Source organism: Pipistrellus hanaki (genome assembly GCF_964339955.1).
Source record: "Pipistrellus hanaki genome assembly, chromosome: 9".
In the NCBI taxonomy this organism is placed as follows: Eukaryota; Metazoa; Chordata; class Mammalia; order Chiroptera; family Vespertilionidae; genus Pipistrellus; species Pipistrellus hanaki.
The window spans coordinates 48,057,273-48,071,865 of record NC_140511.1 but is presented as its reverse complement, the minus strand read 5'-3'; the positions used below and the strand labels follow the sequence as shown (position 1 = coordinate 48,071,865).

Here is a 14,593-nt window from a genome sequence, read left to right as displayed (position 1 = left end):
ACTCCAGTGTGTATATATTGTACTTACTCTATTCTCAGAGTATTTTCCCTGTTCTTATCATTGATTCTTTTCCTTTGTTGATTTTTTTTTTTTTTCTGTTAGAAAACTGTAACTGTCACTCAAAGTGGGGTATTTTTTCTCTCAGGTGAATAGCCAACCTTTGTAGATTCATCATCATTGACTGCCAAGAAAGAATCCTGTAGCAGGCTATACTCTAAATGCAGTTGGTGCCCATATTCACAGATTCACTTACTTGGCCTGATGCCAGATGTAGATTTACTAAGCTTCAGCCACATCTTGAAGACAGTTACATATAATAACCACAGAGAGTAAGTATGTGAGTGAGGAGGCCTACGAGCTAACTATGAAATTGACATACTGACTGAGACTGTACCCCTCTTAATTAATAGCCCCTCTCTGGAATTTTATTACCTTCAGTGTAATATTTCTAAGACACTTAATAAATGCAAACTAAAATGTAATAAGAATAAATTATACTGAAAAGATTAAATATAGTATTTGGTATTATTTTTTCATGCTCAGTAATTGTATTAAAACACCTTTCATCAAATAAAAATATATTCTCTTGAGATTCTGATGTGCATTTTCAAGAACAAAGAAAAATTTACAGCCAAAACCGTTTTGGCTCTGGATAGAGCATCAGCCTGCGGACTGAAGGGTCCCAGGTTCGATTCCGATCAGGGTCTCCGTACCTTGGTTGCAGGCACATCCCCAGTGGGGGGCATGCAGGAGGCAGCTGATAGATGTTTCTCTCTCATCGATGTTTCTGGCTCTATCCCTCTCCCTTTCTCTGTAAAAAAAATCAAAATATATATATTTTTTAAATAAAAATTTTACAAACCTTAAATTTTGCTCTCAGTCATCTGACTGATATCATCATGGCTGCCCCAGGAGAACCCCAAGTTCAGTTCAAACTTGTATTGGTTGGTAACGATGGGACAGAAAAAAAACCTTTGTGACGATGGGTGAATTTGAGAAGTATGTAGCCACCCTGCACATGGTGGTGCACCCCCTCGTGTTCCACATCAACCGAGGGCCCATCAAGTTCAATGTGTGGGACACTGCTGGACAGGAGTTTGGGGGCTTCGAGATGACTATTACATCCAAACCCAGTAACTTCGAGAGTTAGTTACAAGAATGTGCCAAACTGGCATAGAGATCTGGTGTGTGTGTGCGCGTGTGAGAACATCCCCATCAACTTGTGTGGCAACAAAGTGGACATCAAGAACAGGAAGGTGAAGGCAAAATCAGTTGTCTTCCACCGAAAAAACCTTCAGTACTACAACATTCCTGCCAAAAGTAACTACAACTTTGAAAAGCCCTTCCTTTGGCTTGCTAGAAAACTAATTGAAGACCCTAACTTGGAGTTCATGGCCATGCCTGCTCTTGCTCCTTCAGAGGTGGTGATGGGCCAGCGCTGGCAGCACAGGATGAGCATGATCGGTTGCTCAGACCACCGAGCCCCCAGACGAGGATGATGACCTGTGAGGGAAGCTGGAGCCCAGCGTCAGGCAACTGTCCTGTGATGTCAGTGGTGCCGCGCGTGTTTGCCACTTTATTATATATTGTAGTTAATCAGAATCTGCTTGATTTTTGGGATCCTGAAAGGTGGTTTGGAGTGAATGTAGCTGTTTTGGAACGCAGGTGTTTCCTTATTGAGTTTCAACTATAAGAAAGCTGCATCACAATACTCAGTGGTGAAACCTTATTTGTTGCTGTCATTCCCATTCCTTTCGTTTAGAATCAGAATAAAGTGTATTTTATTTATTTTTTTAATATATTTTATTGACTCTTTACAGAGAGGAAGAGAGAGGGATAGAGAGCTAGAAACGTCGATGAGAGAGAAACATCGAACAGCTGCCTCCTGCACACCGCCTACTGGGGATGTGCCCGCAACCAATGTACATGCCCTTGACCGGAATCGAACCCGGGACCTTTCAGTCCGCAGTCCGCAGACTGACGCTCTACCACTGAGCCAAACCGGTTTTGGCAGAATAAAGTGTATTTTAAATTTAAAAAAAGAATCCTTAAATTTTTTATAGTTGACTTTAAAAAAAAAGTTTATTTTTAAAATATATTTTTATTAATTTCAGAGAGGAAGGGAGAGAGAGAGAGAGAAATATGAATGATGAGAGAGAGCCATTGATCGACTGCCTCCTACATTTGCCTTTAACGAATCGAACCTGGGACCCTTCAGTCTAGAGGCCGATGCTCTAGCCACTGAGCAAAACCGCCTAGAACTATAGTTGACTTTTGAGAATCTTAAATTTAATGTTCTCTTTGGCTTTTAGAAACTGGGCAGAATAGATAAAAAAGGGCTGAAGCTTTTCTGGTGTATAAATGATCATTGATTGTCAATTAGATGTGTAAAAGGTGCTAATGCAGTAAAGACATTATGAACACTGACTATACACACACACACACACACACACACACACACACATATATATATTCTATATAATAAAAGGCTAATGTGTAAATTGTCTCCTTGGGTGTTTGACTGCTTGTTATGACGTGTGCTGACTACCAGGGGGTGGCGAGGAATAAAGGCAGGCCCCGATTGGCCCTGATTGCCGGCCAGGTCTAGAGACCCTTCCCATGGCAAAATTTTGTGCACCAGGCCTCTAGTATGTATATCCTATCTAATAAAGAGGGATTATGCAAATTGACCACACCATCACAAAGCTGGTGGCTTGTCTTCTTGAAGGAAAGATTTCAATTAAGAGACAAAGGGCAGCAAAGCAAGTGAGAGTATTGGCCACAGCAAAAACACACTTATGACAGTGAAACAAAGAAGGGCTTAGAAGAAGCCACAGGAGAACCTAGCCTGGGCTGCTTTGATTCACTGGAAAGTCGGAGAAAAGAGGGCCTTGGAAACAGGTTCAGGGAGTCAGGCCAGGACAAGCTGCAGCTACCCATAACTCCCTGGTTGTAAGGTCTCTTGGGGTCTTTTAGAGGGAAGAAAGGGGGAAGGGAATGGCGCAGGCATGCTCACCTGGGGTATTTCTCTCTCTCTGGCAGGTGAGAATCTTAGGGGAGGGTTTTAATAGATTATTCATCAGCTTTCCAGGTGGGCTCTTTCAGGGTCATGGTCGCCAATGATTGGTCAGTGCCAGGGCAGGCACTGGTGACCTGTACCAGGCCCATCGTATTTGCTATGCTCATGTCTGTCTCACTGCTTATAACAGAATCACTGCAGTTATATATTTTTGAAACTCAAACACGCATATGAATTTCATCCTTACATGAATAGTGGAAATGCTACAAAAGGTTACTCAGCTGCTTTTCGTTTACTTCTACCAACATTCTCTACCTTTGACTCACGGATGAGTAAGGCAGGACTGAAAGGAAAGGAAACTACGTGCTGCTTTTCCCTCTATGTCATCATTTTTAGCAGGTGATTGGTTACTCTAAGGGAGTCACATAAGAATGAGAGAGGATTCCTTTGTGATGTGCATTTCTTAGAATGCCATTGCCTTTTTTTTTCTTGGAAGCAAGTTCTGATTTGAATGGAGAGCATACCCTGTCAGGATAGTCAGCAGCTCTGCTTATGCAGTTATAGACCTAAAACTTTTGCCTTGTTTTGGCTTTGAAGCTCACTGGACTAGCAGGCATCACAGGTCCACAGGAATTCTGCGCTCCTGTAGTACTGCAAACACCCTATGGGAATGAGACACAAGGAACAGCATCTGCTCGTGTGCATGCTCTTTTGCCTCATCAGATTTCACTTGCAAAACACAAATTCAAAGATAAAATTATTAAGAATTTTAAGCCTGACCAGCGTGGCTCAGTTGTTGAGCATTGACTCATGAACCAGAAGGTCACAGTTCGATCCCTGGTCAGGGCACATGGCCGGATTGCGGGCTTGATCCCCAGAAGGGGATGTGCACAAGGTAGCCGGTCAGTGATTCTCTCTCATCATGGGTGTGTCTGTCTCTCTATTTCTCTCCCTCTCTCTGAAATCAATTTTTAAAAAAATATATTTTATTGATTTTGTACAGAGAAGGAGAGAGATGAGAGCTAGAAACATCGATGAGAGAGAGTCATCGATCAGCTGCCTCTTGCACACCCCCTACTGGGGATATGCCCGCAACCAAGGTACATGCCCTTGACCGGAATCGAACCCGGGACCCTTCAGTCCCCAAGTCGACGCTCTATCCATTGAGCCAAACCGGTTTTGGCCTGAAATCAATTTTAAAAGAAGGGGAGGGAAGGGGGAAGAATTTTAAGACGGCAACAGCAGAGCATTAAGCCAAGTGTGTGGCCCTTCCGAATATTAAACCCCGTGCCCAGGTGGAACACCCATGAAACTAGCCGGTAGAAATGGAGTTGACTGCCAATTACTACATCCAGAATAGACACTTGTGAACAGATGAGTGAGGATGGAAGGTGAGGTGGGAAGAAGGAAGCAGGGGGTGCAGGAAGGAACTGTGAGTGTGTGTGTGTGTGTGTGTGTGTATGTGTGTGTGTATGAAACAGAGAGAGAAAGCACGCATAGCTGGTGTTAACTTCCTAATTATGTGAGGCCCACTTATACTTATGTGTCTTGCACCCTGTTAAGCAATGCACAGAAACCACAGCTCCACTGTTAGCTCATATTGTGGTTTTGGGTGAACTAGGTGCCCCTTTCTTAAGATACTTTACTGCCATCTGTTGGAAAACTGTCATAATAACTATGTAAATTAATAATGACTACAATAAGTGATGTGTCTGGGACAATGATCAACTTGTATAAATGTGAGTGGCAGCCCATCTGTTACCCTCAGGGTCCCCTGGGGGCCAGAGGCACAAATGATAACTCACAAGCTGAGCTTAGCAAAGTTAGTGGGCAACAGACAGGAGCTGAGATGGCAGGCCAAGGGGTGCCCTGGCCACACCTCTGAGCCCAGCCTCAGAGCCATTTAGTTGAGAATCAAAACCAGTAGTTCTTGGCTTTATGTTGTCTTGCTCTTGGCAGCCCATGAGGATTGTGGTGGTGGGGGCTTATGGCCAGTTCCAACATTTGACAAAGCCTAGTGGTTGGGCCTGATTTTTATCCAGGAGAAGCTTATTAGTATATAGGCTAAAAAATAAAGTCGTGTTTTTTTTTGTTTGTTTGTTTTTTGCTTTTGGCTGGAGTTACATTAATTCTTTGCAGTTCAATCTTGTGCTAATTAAAAGGTCTGCATATCAGATTAATATATCTTTTATGAATAAAAAAATAAGGTAAACTGGCCCTGGTCAGGTAGCTCAGTTGGTTAGAGCACCATCCAGACGTGCCAAGGTTTCGGATTCAGTGCCTGGCCAGGACACATACAAGAAGCAACCAATGAATGAACGCATAAGTAAATAGAACAACAAGTCAATGTTTCTCTCTCCCAAAAAAATGGTGGGGAAACCATTTGTTTCAGAGTTTCTTTCTAATTAAAGGGTTCTTGGGGGTGGAAAACAACAAAAGAACTCTCAAAGATGACACTACTCATGGCCAGGACCTGCTTTGTACATGTGGGTAAGCCCCAGATGGGAAACTGAGGCACCTGCCTGAGGTCACAGCATTTGAGTAAACAGCAGGGCTAGGATTCTACTCAGGTTTCCTGATTCCTAAGCCCGGCTTCTTCTCAGTCCCCTGAGTTGGCATTTGCTTCTTTCTTCTTCCTCCTCCTCTTCCTAAAATGTCATGAACCTTTCTTTATTCAGACTCAGAGAAAAAACCTAAACCGTTTCATGAACATTTCCCAAAAGATGATTGGATCTTGTGAATATAGTGCATTTAACAAGTTGTTAGTAATTCTTTTGTAGCCTCTACACTTACTAGTGACCCAATAACATCTGTTTTTTGTTGTTGTTGTCACAGAGTATATGTGGCTCTTAAAAGCAGAGCAACTTCTTACGTATGAATAAAGACAAAGTGTTTTCCAATACAATCTAGGACATAATGCTCTGTACTTTAGAAATTCAGTTTATTTTATTGTAGTTAATTCTTTTTTTTTATTTTTAAAAAAATATATTTTATTGATTTTTCACAGAGAGGAAGGGAGAGGGATAGAGAGCTAGAAAGGTCGATGAGAGAGATACATCGACCAGCTGCCTCCTGCACACCCCCCATCGGGGATGTGCCCGCAACCAAGGTACATACATGCCCTTGACCGGAATTGAACCCAGGACCTTTCAGTCCACAGGCTGACGCTCTATCCACTGAGCCAAACCGTTTTCAGCTATAGTTAATTCTTAATGTGTTGCTGAAAGTCTTATGCTGTTTTAATTTTTTAAATTTATTATAAATTTAATCATTCCAATAATTAAATACTGATTTTCTCTGTCATAATTCTTGTATGTTTTTTTCTATGACATACTCAAGGCAGATTGATATAACTTAGAATATTTATAGTGTGACTGTATGTTTTTGTTTACAGTCAGCTGGAAAAGTACTAAAATATTCAGTGATTATTTATATCTTTTCCTACTTTTAAAAAATTAAGGTACCATTTACATCGAGTAAAATTCACTCTTTTTTTTTAGTGCACGATTCTGTGAGTTTCGACAAACATAAACAATTGTGTAACCACCACCACAATCAAGATATATGACAATTTCATCACCCCCCACTCCAAAAAAAACCTTTGAGAGCTCAGCCACAGTGAAATATGTCTTCCTTTTGGAATCTGGTCCAAGGGCCTCTCACTCCCCCTTACCAGACCATCTGGCCTTTCCCAGGAAGCTCTTGGCCCTCAAGTTGATGGGAACAGTGAACATACTGTGTTCACATTCTAAGGGAGAGAGAGGGCTGCAGGCAGTACATATAAGGCCGCCACCTAGACTCTCAAAAGGCTCTAACCTAGGGTGGTAGAGGGGAAGAGGGGACAGAGCGGCCCACCAGTGAGTCACTCCTGGGTTTGTCAAGATCCGGAGGTACCCCTCTGCTTACCTGCTCTAGCCATCCTGCCTCTCTCAGCCTCCTCAGATGCACACACACTGCACATGCAATTATTTACACCTGCGAATACACAGACATACATCTCAAATATATAAGCATATATATATATATATATATATATATATATATATATATGCCTGATCGCCCCCATACACAAATGCTTACTCACATATAAAGATGTTCCAACAGACATGTACATAGATATACACACGCATGTGCTCGTGAGTGACCTGTTTTGGGGAAAGTTGCACCACTTGGGGACATTATCGGCAATTCGTTCCTCCTGTTGCTCAACTTCATACTTCCCCATGCCACAGCACGTCAGAAGCTGCTTGATGTGGAGTCTTCTTTGGGGCTTCTTGTTGTTAGGGGTAATGGTGGCTGAAGGGTGATGAGTTTTTAAACTGATTTAGGCAGCTTGGGTCATTGAAGAGATATGAAGAGTTCAACGCTGGTTATGAGCAAGGTGTTTGGGGCTGGTGGGACAGTAGAACCAGGAAAAGCAAAGCATGTGTGACTCCTTTTGTAGAGATGGATCACTGTGCAGAGAGAGCTGGCTGACAGAAGTGGATGTGGGTGTGTCACTCTATAGCTGCTGTGTTTCTAGTTTTAAGAAAACCTATATTGTAAAGCTTAGGTTTTTCTGTATGATCAGTGGTGTTCATTTCAGGGTGCCATGGCAAACTCTTCACTGAGCATTTGTGAGGAGCTCATATAGCTAATAAGAGTGGGCGTAGGGATTTAAACATTAAATCTTAAGAGCATCCAACTTTGTTCCCTCCCCCCACCCTGCCCCTCCTGGACTCCGGAAGAAGCAGTCATTCTGCCAAACACATTTCCTGCTGGGAAGGAGATCGCTTTACAGTTGAGTATTCTGGGCCTCTGAGCAGTTGCATTTTCCAGGGCAAATTAATACAGTCAGACTTTTGTTTCTAACTTGTGTTTTGCAAGTTGAGTTGAGAGGTCTCCCAGCACCTGATCACCTAAGACACACTGGATAAAAAGTCTGGACTTTCAATCTGAGGACATTTAAGTCTTTCCCAAGCCTCTTCTGAGATCATTTAAAGATGTGGGTCAGATTTTGTCACTCCTCAGCTCAAATTCCTTTCATTTACCACCCCCCTGACGTGCACATTTTACATAGCAAATTCCTTAGCCTGTCCTCTGCCCCGCTCCTCTTTCCCTGCTTTCATCCCTTTTTAACTCTTCATCTCCCATGAAATGAATTACTTGCTGTTGTTTGAATTTAACATTTTATTTTATTTTAAGACACACTTTTATTGATCAGAGAGGAAGGGAGAGGGAGAGAAACATCAATAACGAGAGAGAATCATTGATCAGCTGCCTCCTGGATTGAGCCCACAACCTGGGCATGTGCCCTGACAGGGAATCGAACTGTGACCTCCTGGTTCATAGGTCAATGATCAACCACTGAGCCACACTGGTCGGGCTGAATGTAATATTTTAATTGCCACGTCCTGTTGTACATGCTTACTGAAACATCTTTTCCTCCCCTTTTTACCTGAGAAATTCCTTTTGATCCTTTGGACCTCAAATCAGATTATAGCTCCTTCTATAAGCCTTCCTGCCCGTCTCCCGATCTGAAGAGATGTCCTTCTTGTGTGCAATGTAACTATTTAGTGCTCTGAACCTCTCCTACTGTCTCAGAGTCCTCAGAATACTAGATAGGGTGGGGCATCACCCTAAATGAGCATAGAGAGCAGACGTTTTTGGATATCTCTGACAATCCAATATGGATCCACTGTCAGTCATGATAGTTTGTCAAATGCATGTCAAGTCTGAGGTAAAAGGGGTGTAACTGGATGCCCTTAGTAGGGGCCCCCAACACCCAAAACCGCCAAGTCTGGACACTTGAATAAGGACTCCATCTGGACACGGATATGAGTGGGACCCTCACCCCTGGAGGTCTGTAAGAACTCAGAGCTCCGACTACCTAATGCTGGAAGTCGGCTGTACCACGAGTCACACCCTGATCCCTGCTGATCCCTGCTGGACTTCCACTCCACTGGACTCTTTTTTTTTTTTTTTTTTTTAATATATTTTATTGATTTTGTACAGAGAGGAAGGGAGAGAGATAGAGAGTTAGAAACATCGATGGGAGAGAGTCATCGATCAGCTGCCTCTTGCACACCCCCTACTGGGGATATGCCCGCAACCAAGGTACATGCCCTTGACCGGAATCGAACCCGGGACCTTTCAGTCTCCAAGCCGACGCTCTATCCATTGAGCCAAACCGGTCTTGGCTCCACTGGACTCTTGCTGCCGCAGTAGCTGCCTGACTTCAGACAAAGGCCGTCTCTTCACCAGCAGAGGCCAACAGTGACTGGGACTTCCTGTTGGACACTGGCTTTGCTCCTTTATATCTCATAAGCTCCCAACTCTTGCATAACCTGCATGTGACTCTATTGCTTATTGGGGAGATCTCCCCTAATAAACCCTGCGTTGTGGAAAGATAAAAAAGGGAGCGTGAGCGACTCCTTTCCGGGAATACTCCCTTGCTCCTGACAATGGCTTTGTGGAGCTACCTTCTCCTTCCCACGTTTCTTCCACTAGTTTAGACAGGATCCATACAGGGAGAGGCCGGTGCCATGGTTCCAAGTGATTAGGCTGTGACCTGCAGGCCATCCTCTCTAAGGGAACCAATGCTTGAGATAAGTCCCCAGGAGAGAGCACAGGGCCGGGCCTTGGGGAAGCTAGCTGCCTTCCAGGGCCCTTGGTGAGCATACTTCTTGCAGGGATCTTAATCATTTATAATACATATAATAATTTATAATACATGGACTATTTATAATACAGGGAAGATTCTGACCATTTTACCTGTATGCACGTTTATCTTACGTAATAGTCACAAACACCGTGACTGCTCAAGGTTGAATAGTAGTAAATGACAACGTTAAGCGTTCAAATCTGAGCGGTCTGTGGTTTCTAGAGCCCATGGCTTCTGATCTCCAGTTTCCAGCCCACCTCCTGTGGGAAACCAAATCAGAGGGTCCCAGACAGGAAAGGACTTCCTCACCCACCCCCACTCCCAATTCTCTCCGGAGGGCCGGCTCAGGGATGGTCTGAGAATTCTCAGAAGCAGATGAGGAGCGCCCATGTGGCAGGGTTGCACATGGCTCGTGGGAAAAGGCCTGGCTGTGGGGTGGGAGGGTGTGTGTGTGGGGGGTGAAAGGGCTGGAAGCTGACCAGGAGCCCAAGATTCGAGTCCAGACTTTGTCTCTTAGACGATAACAACCTTGGAATAAGTTCTTACTTCTTCCTGGGTCTCAGTTTCCCCGTTTGTAGGACGGGCTGATCCACCTCCGCCGAAAGAGGGGGCATCCTCAGCGGCACCGGGCCCAGGGACGCCGGGGAGCGGGCGCAGCGGGGAGGCGCTCTCCAGGGTCGGGGCCGGGAGCCTAGAGATGGGGGGAGGTGGGCTTCCGAGCTCATGCCCGCTACCTTATCCCGGTGACCCGGCCAGGGGTCAGCAGTCCCCGGACCTGGAGCGTCCAGCTTGCGGCGAAGGGGGAGCCGGGCTGGAGGAGGGGGGTATGAGGGGCTCTGATGGTGGGTTCCCACGGCCTCTCCAACCCCCTCGCTATAGCAGGAGGCGGAGGTGGGAGCGGAGCAGGGGCCTGGGCTCCTCATCCCCCCGCTCCTCCCGCACCAAGTCCAGCCTCTCCAAGGAGGTACGGCCCCGAGGGAGTGCAGGTTGCCGGCGACACGGTAGCGGCGGCCGATCTCGCTGCGGCGGCGGCGGCGGCGGCGGCGGCGGCGGCGGAGACCGCAGCCCGCGGGCCCGGAGAGCATCACGTCATCCCTCCGCCCGGCGCCGCCCCTCCCCACGGCGCCTGCGCAGTGCGCGCGGGGGCTCCGCGGGGCGGGCGCCGGGCTCCGCCGCGCTCTCCGCCCTCCTCCCGGCTGCTCGGTGCGCGGCGTCCTCGGGCGGCGGGAGCGGCGGCGGCGCGGCGGGGAAGGCACTCAGGATGCGGCGCGGGGCGGCCCGGTGCCCCCCTGCCCCGTCACGGCAGCCTCAGCGGCCGCGGGGCCCGGGCCAGGGCCGGGGGCGGCGGCCCCAGCCGCGGTAGCGGCGGCGGCGGCGGGAGGGGCGGCCTGAGGCCGGGCGGGCGCTCGGGCGCGGGGGCTTCTCGCTCCGCACGGCCTGGCCCGGCTCGGCCCCGGCGCCATGAGCGGCGGAGTCGGCGGCGGCGGCGGCGGCGGCGGCGGCGGAGGGGGCTCGGCGCCCAGTCGCTTCGCCGACTACTTTGTCCTCTGCGGGCTGGACACCGAGACCGGGCTGGAGCCGGACGAGCTGTCGGGTGAGTGCGCCCGCCGAGCCCCGGGCCGCTTCCCCGGACCCTCTCCCCCCGCGGCCCCACCTCCCCCCGGAACCCCCGCGCGCCCCGGCTTTGTCCCGGGAGCCGCCGGGCGAGGCTCGGCTGGAAGGAGCCGGGGCGGGCGCCGGCCCAGGGGGAGTGGGGCTGGAGGAGGGGGTGAGGGGCTCTGCACCCCGACGGCCTCGCCGCCCCCGGCGTGGGGCACCGCCGCCCCGGACCGGGCAGAGGGCAGGCAGGGTGTGTGTTCCGTCTGGGGAAGGTGGAGGGACTTCAGTACAAAATACAGGGAAGCCCGAACATCCGTTAGGGAGGCAAGAAGGCATCGGGGAGAAAGTACGTAGCAAGTTCCACCCAGAGTTTAAAAAGAGAAAAAGAAAGGAAAACTTTCTGAGTTTCTCTGGCCTCGTCCCAAGAAGCCTGTGATGACAGTTCCTCAAAACTGCTCGAACCCAGCCCGGGGCCGGTCCCCTGGGTGGAGAGGATGTAATCCTGAGTACGTGAGAGCCACACCAGGAGTGAGAGAGAGCGAGCTCAGTTCTCCAAAGAGCTTGTGCCCCGGGGCTATGCATTCTGTTATGGAAAGTGATGTGTGTCCCCTAGGAGGCCCGTGTCATCTGTGACTAAAAGGGCAGCCACCTCGTTGGAGGAGAGCCGGGTGGGTTGCACAGTGATGCCTCCCAAGTCATCTTGCAAAGGGGAAGTGGTGGGGCAGCGAAGAAGGGCCGGTGTCCCGTCAGGTTGGATGCATCAGTTGGTGTCAGAATTGTGAAATCCCCATGAATTCCGCTGCACCCGTCCTTGGAGCCTTTGAATTACAGCAGTTGTGGAAAAGTTTGTGTCTGGAGTGGCCAGGTTGCAGGTGTCATGGGGATACTCTTTCAAGTCTTCAGCCATGATGTATGCATTTTTCTCTCCCGAAAGTTATTAGCTTGTTGACTAAATGTACTTTGCTTCAGAGAAGATACACAGGTCTGTTTGTCTTTGTCGCCAGAAAAATTCCAGTGTTATGAAAAAAAAAAAATTAGGTGCATACTTCAAATGACAAAAATGGACTGTCTTTAAAAAAAACAAACACAACATAACTAATTGATGGCCTTTAAAAGGTCAGAACAAATATACTGTTTTCTTGAAATTAATAGCAGGTGGAGAAAAACAACAACCATGAAGCAGTAATACAGTTTATACTAGGCCATTTGTTGGGGAAGCTTTATCGTATTAAGTTCACTTTTTTTGTCTTCAGAACTCATAGTGCAGACGTTATTTTTTCCTGTTTCATACTTATTAGATTTATGACTTTGTGGTGCAGTTGTTGGAATTTGGTTCATGTAACGGGAGCTGGAAGGGACCTCAGAGGGGGAAATGAAGCTTAGGAAGGAGGACGGCAGGGCCCATGTCCTGTTAGTTAATTGCCTGACTTCTGGTCCAGTGCTCCTCTCCTGACACTAAACTACATCTCATTGCCTGGTTGGATCTTTAGAAAACAGTAGCATATTGAGAAAGACTAAAAACAACATAGTTCTCCCAAGTAAAAGAAACTTTAAGGTGGTGGAATAAACCAGTGTTATATGGTGTGCTTTTGAGTGTCCATTAAATTGTATAGATATTTGAAAAAGGTAAAGGAAATAACAAGTTATATGGATTATCTCTCTATGATGGGGCAAATTAGATAATTTATCAATGAAAAAGAATGTAAATAAAAAGCATCTTACCAAATACATCCTCAAAATGTGAATTCTGGCTTTTCAGTGAGCTAAAATTATATTCCTGTGAAAGCTTATTGGGAGGGTAAAGAAAGGGGGATGAGTTGTATAAGATGTGTAAAGAAGGGTATTTTTTCTGTTTGAAAATGTGATTGCAGTAATGGAATGTCAAGACCATTTATTCTGTAGGTGGCCTTTGTTAGAATAGGCACCAATTTAAGAATTTCTTTTCTTCATTTCATTTCTGGTGGGCTGGGCCGGGGGAGGGGATTAAAATCTGGACTACCCAGGGGGAATCTTTGTCTAAAACAAAACAAACAATACAAATGACTCTATGCAAGTCAGTCTTGAGACCTACAGGTGCATTTTCCCTGCTGAGCCTGCCTTATAGCTCCCAAATCGGTGATGTCATAGTAAGTAAATGACAGGAAATTGTGAACTGCACCCAGGTGCGGGAGTTACTGAGGAGTAAGTCTATGATTTTTCTAGCATATTAAGTTATATATGTCAGATAGATACTATATTTCTTTTTTAAAAAATATATATTTTTATTGATTTCAGAGAGTAAGGGAGAGAGAGATAGAAACATCAATGATAGAGAGAATCATTGATCTGCTGCCTCCTGCATGTCCCCTCCCCCCCACCCCCCCAGGGGTATTGAGCCTGCAACCTGGACATGTGCCCTTGACCGGAATCAAACCTGGGACCCTTCACTCCCCAGGCCAACCCTCTATCTACTAAGCCAAATATATTCTAGGGCAGCCAATATATTCCTAAAAAGTGAATCCAGGAAAAGCAAATCAAAGATGCTCAGTGTTCTGGTTTTGTGGAGGATTAAGATTCATTGTCTGGTTGCAAGCATACAGTTTGCTATGTTGAATATAGACCCAGATCATTGATTTTTATAGTAGATGCTCCCTGTCACCTCCTGCTCTTTCTTGCATATGTAAGCATTTAGGCAAGCTATGTAGTTTATTTGTGCAAGGAACTGAGGGAGGTGTGAAAATTATTTTGTTTTCTTTTCTGGTTAATTGAAGAAATTCTTTGGGTTGGAAGGTTAGGAAGGTACTCTATGAATGAAGCACAAGAATAGCCAATTTTAGGAGATTGTATTTGCTTGTTAGCTTTTTGAGCTTGTCAGGTAGATAAGCAAATCTGGAAGAATCACTTTGATTTACATTTTCCATTACGTATTGTTGGCCCATCCTAAGTGGGGAGGCAGATGGTAGTAGAGTCCAGTAACTCTTTCTACCCCTTTGATGGCTGGGTTTCCTGGACATCTGTATTTTCCCTTTTTCTTCTGGTCACCACCAGGTGACTATAGGAGAAGACTTACCATGAGGTGGATTCTGTTTATTTCCCTATCTCTGCCTGAACCTTTGACTTCCAGAATGTTTATGACCTATTTTTTTAAAAATCTTGGATTGTTTTAAGTTCCTCTGAACTGACCTGCACCCAGCATTGAGATGTAGCTTAAGTTCATGCATCCACTACTCCAGTTTTCCCAGGCTCCGAGTACAGGGCTTGCCAAGAATTGAAGAGAAGGGATTGGAAACAGATGGGAGAGTAGCCAGTGTCCTGTAGGAGTCTACTTAGAACACTAAGGATACGCTAAAATT

The 14,593-nt window shown here is 46.4% G+C and overlaps 1 protein-coding gene and 1 pseudogene across 3 annotated transcripts in view; both read left to right on the top strand.

Moving 5' to 3' along the window:
* Positions 1-17: 17 nt before the first annotated feature.
* LOC311627184 (GTP-binding nuclear protein Ran-like) lies at positions 18-2,427 on the top strand (annotated as a pseudogene). Its single transcript has one exon. The product of its transcript is annotated as a GTP-binding nuclear protein Ran-like (transcript).
* Positions 2,428-10,790: 8,363 nt separating this feature from the next.
* DENND5A (DENN domain containing 5A) overlaps positions 10,791-14,593 on the top strand; it is an 81,995-nt gene continuing 78,192 nt past the window's right edge. For both annotated transcript variants that reach the window (XM_084893466.1, XM_084893465.1), the window contains exon 1: positions 10,791-11,256. In XM_084893466.1, coding sequence (XP_084749592.1) covers positions 11,124-11,256 — 133 coding nt within the window. In that variant the 5' untranslated portion in view covers positions 10,791-11,123. The remainder of the gene's footprint in view (positions 11,257-14,593) is intronic.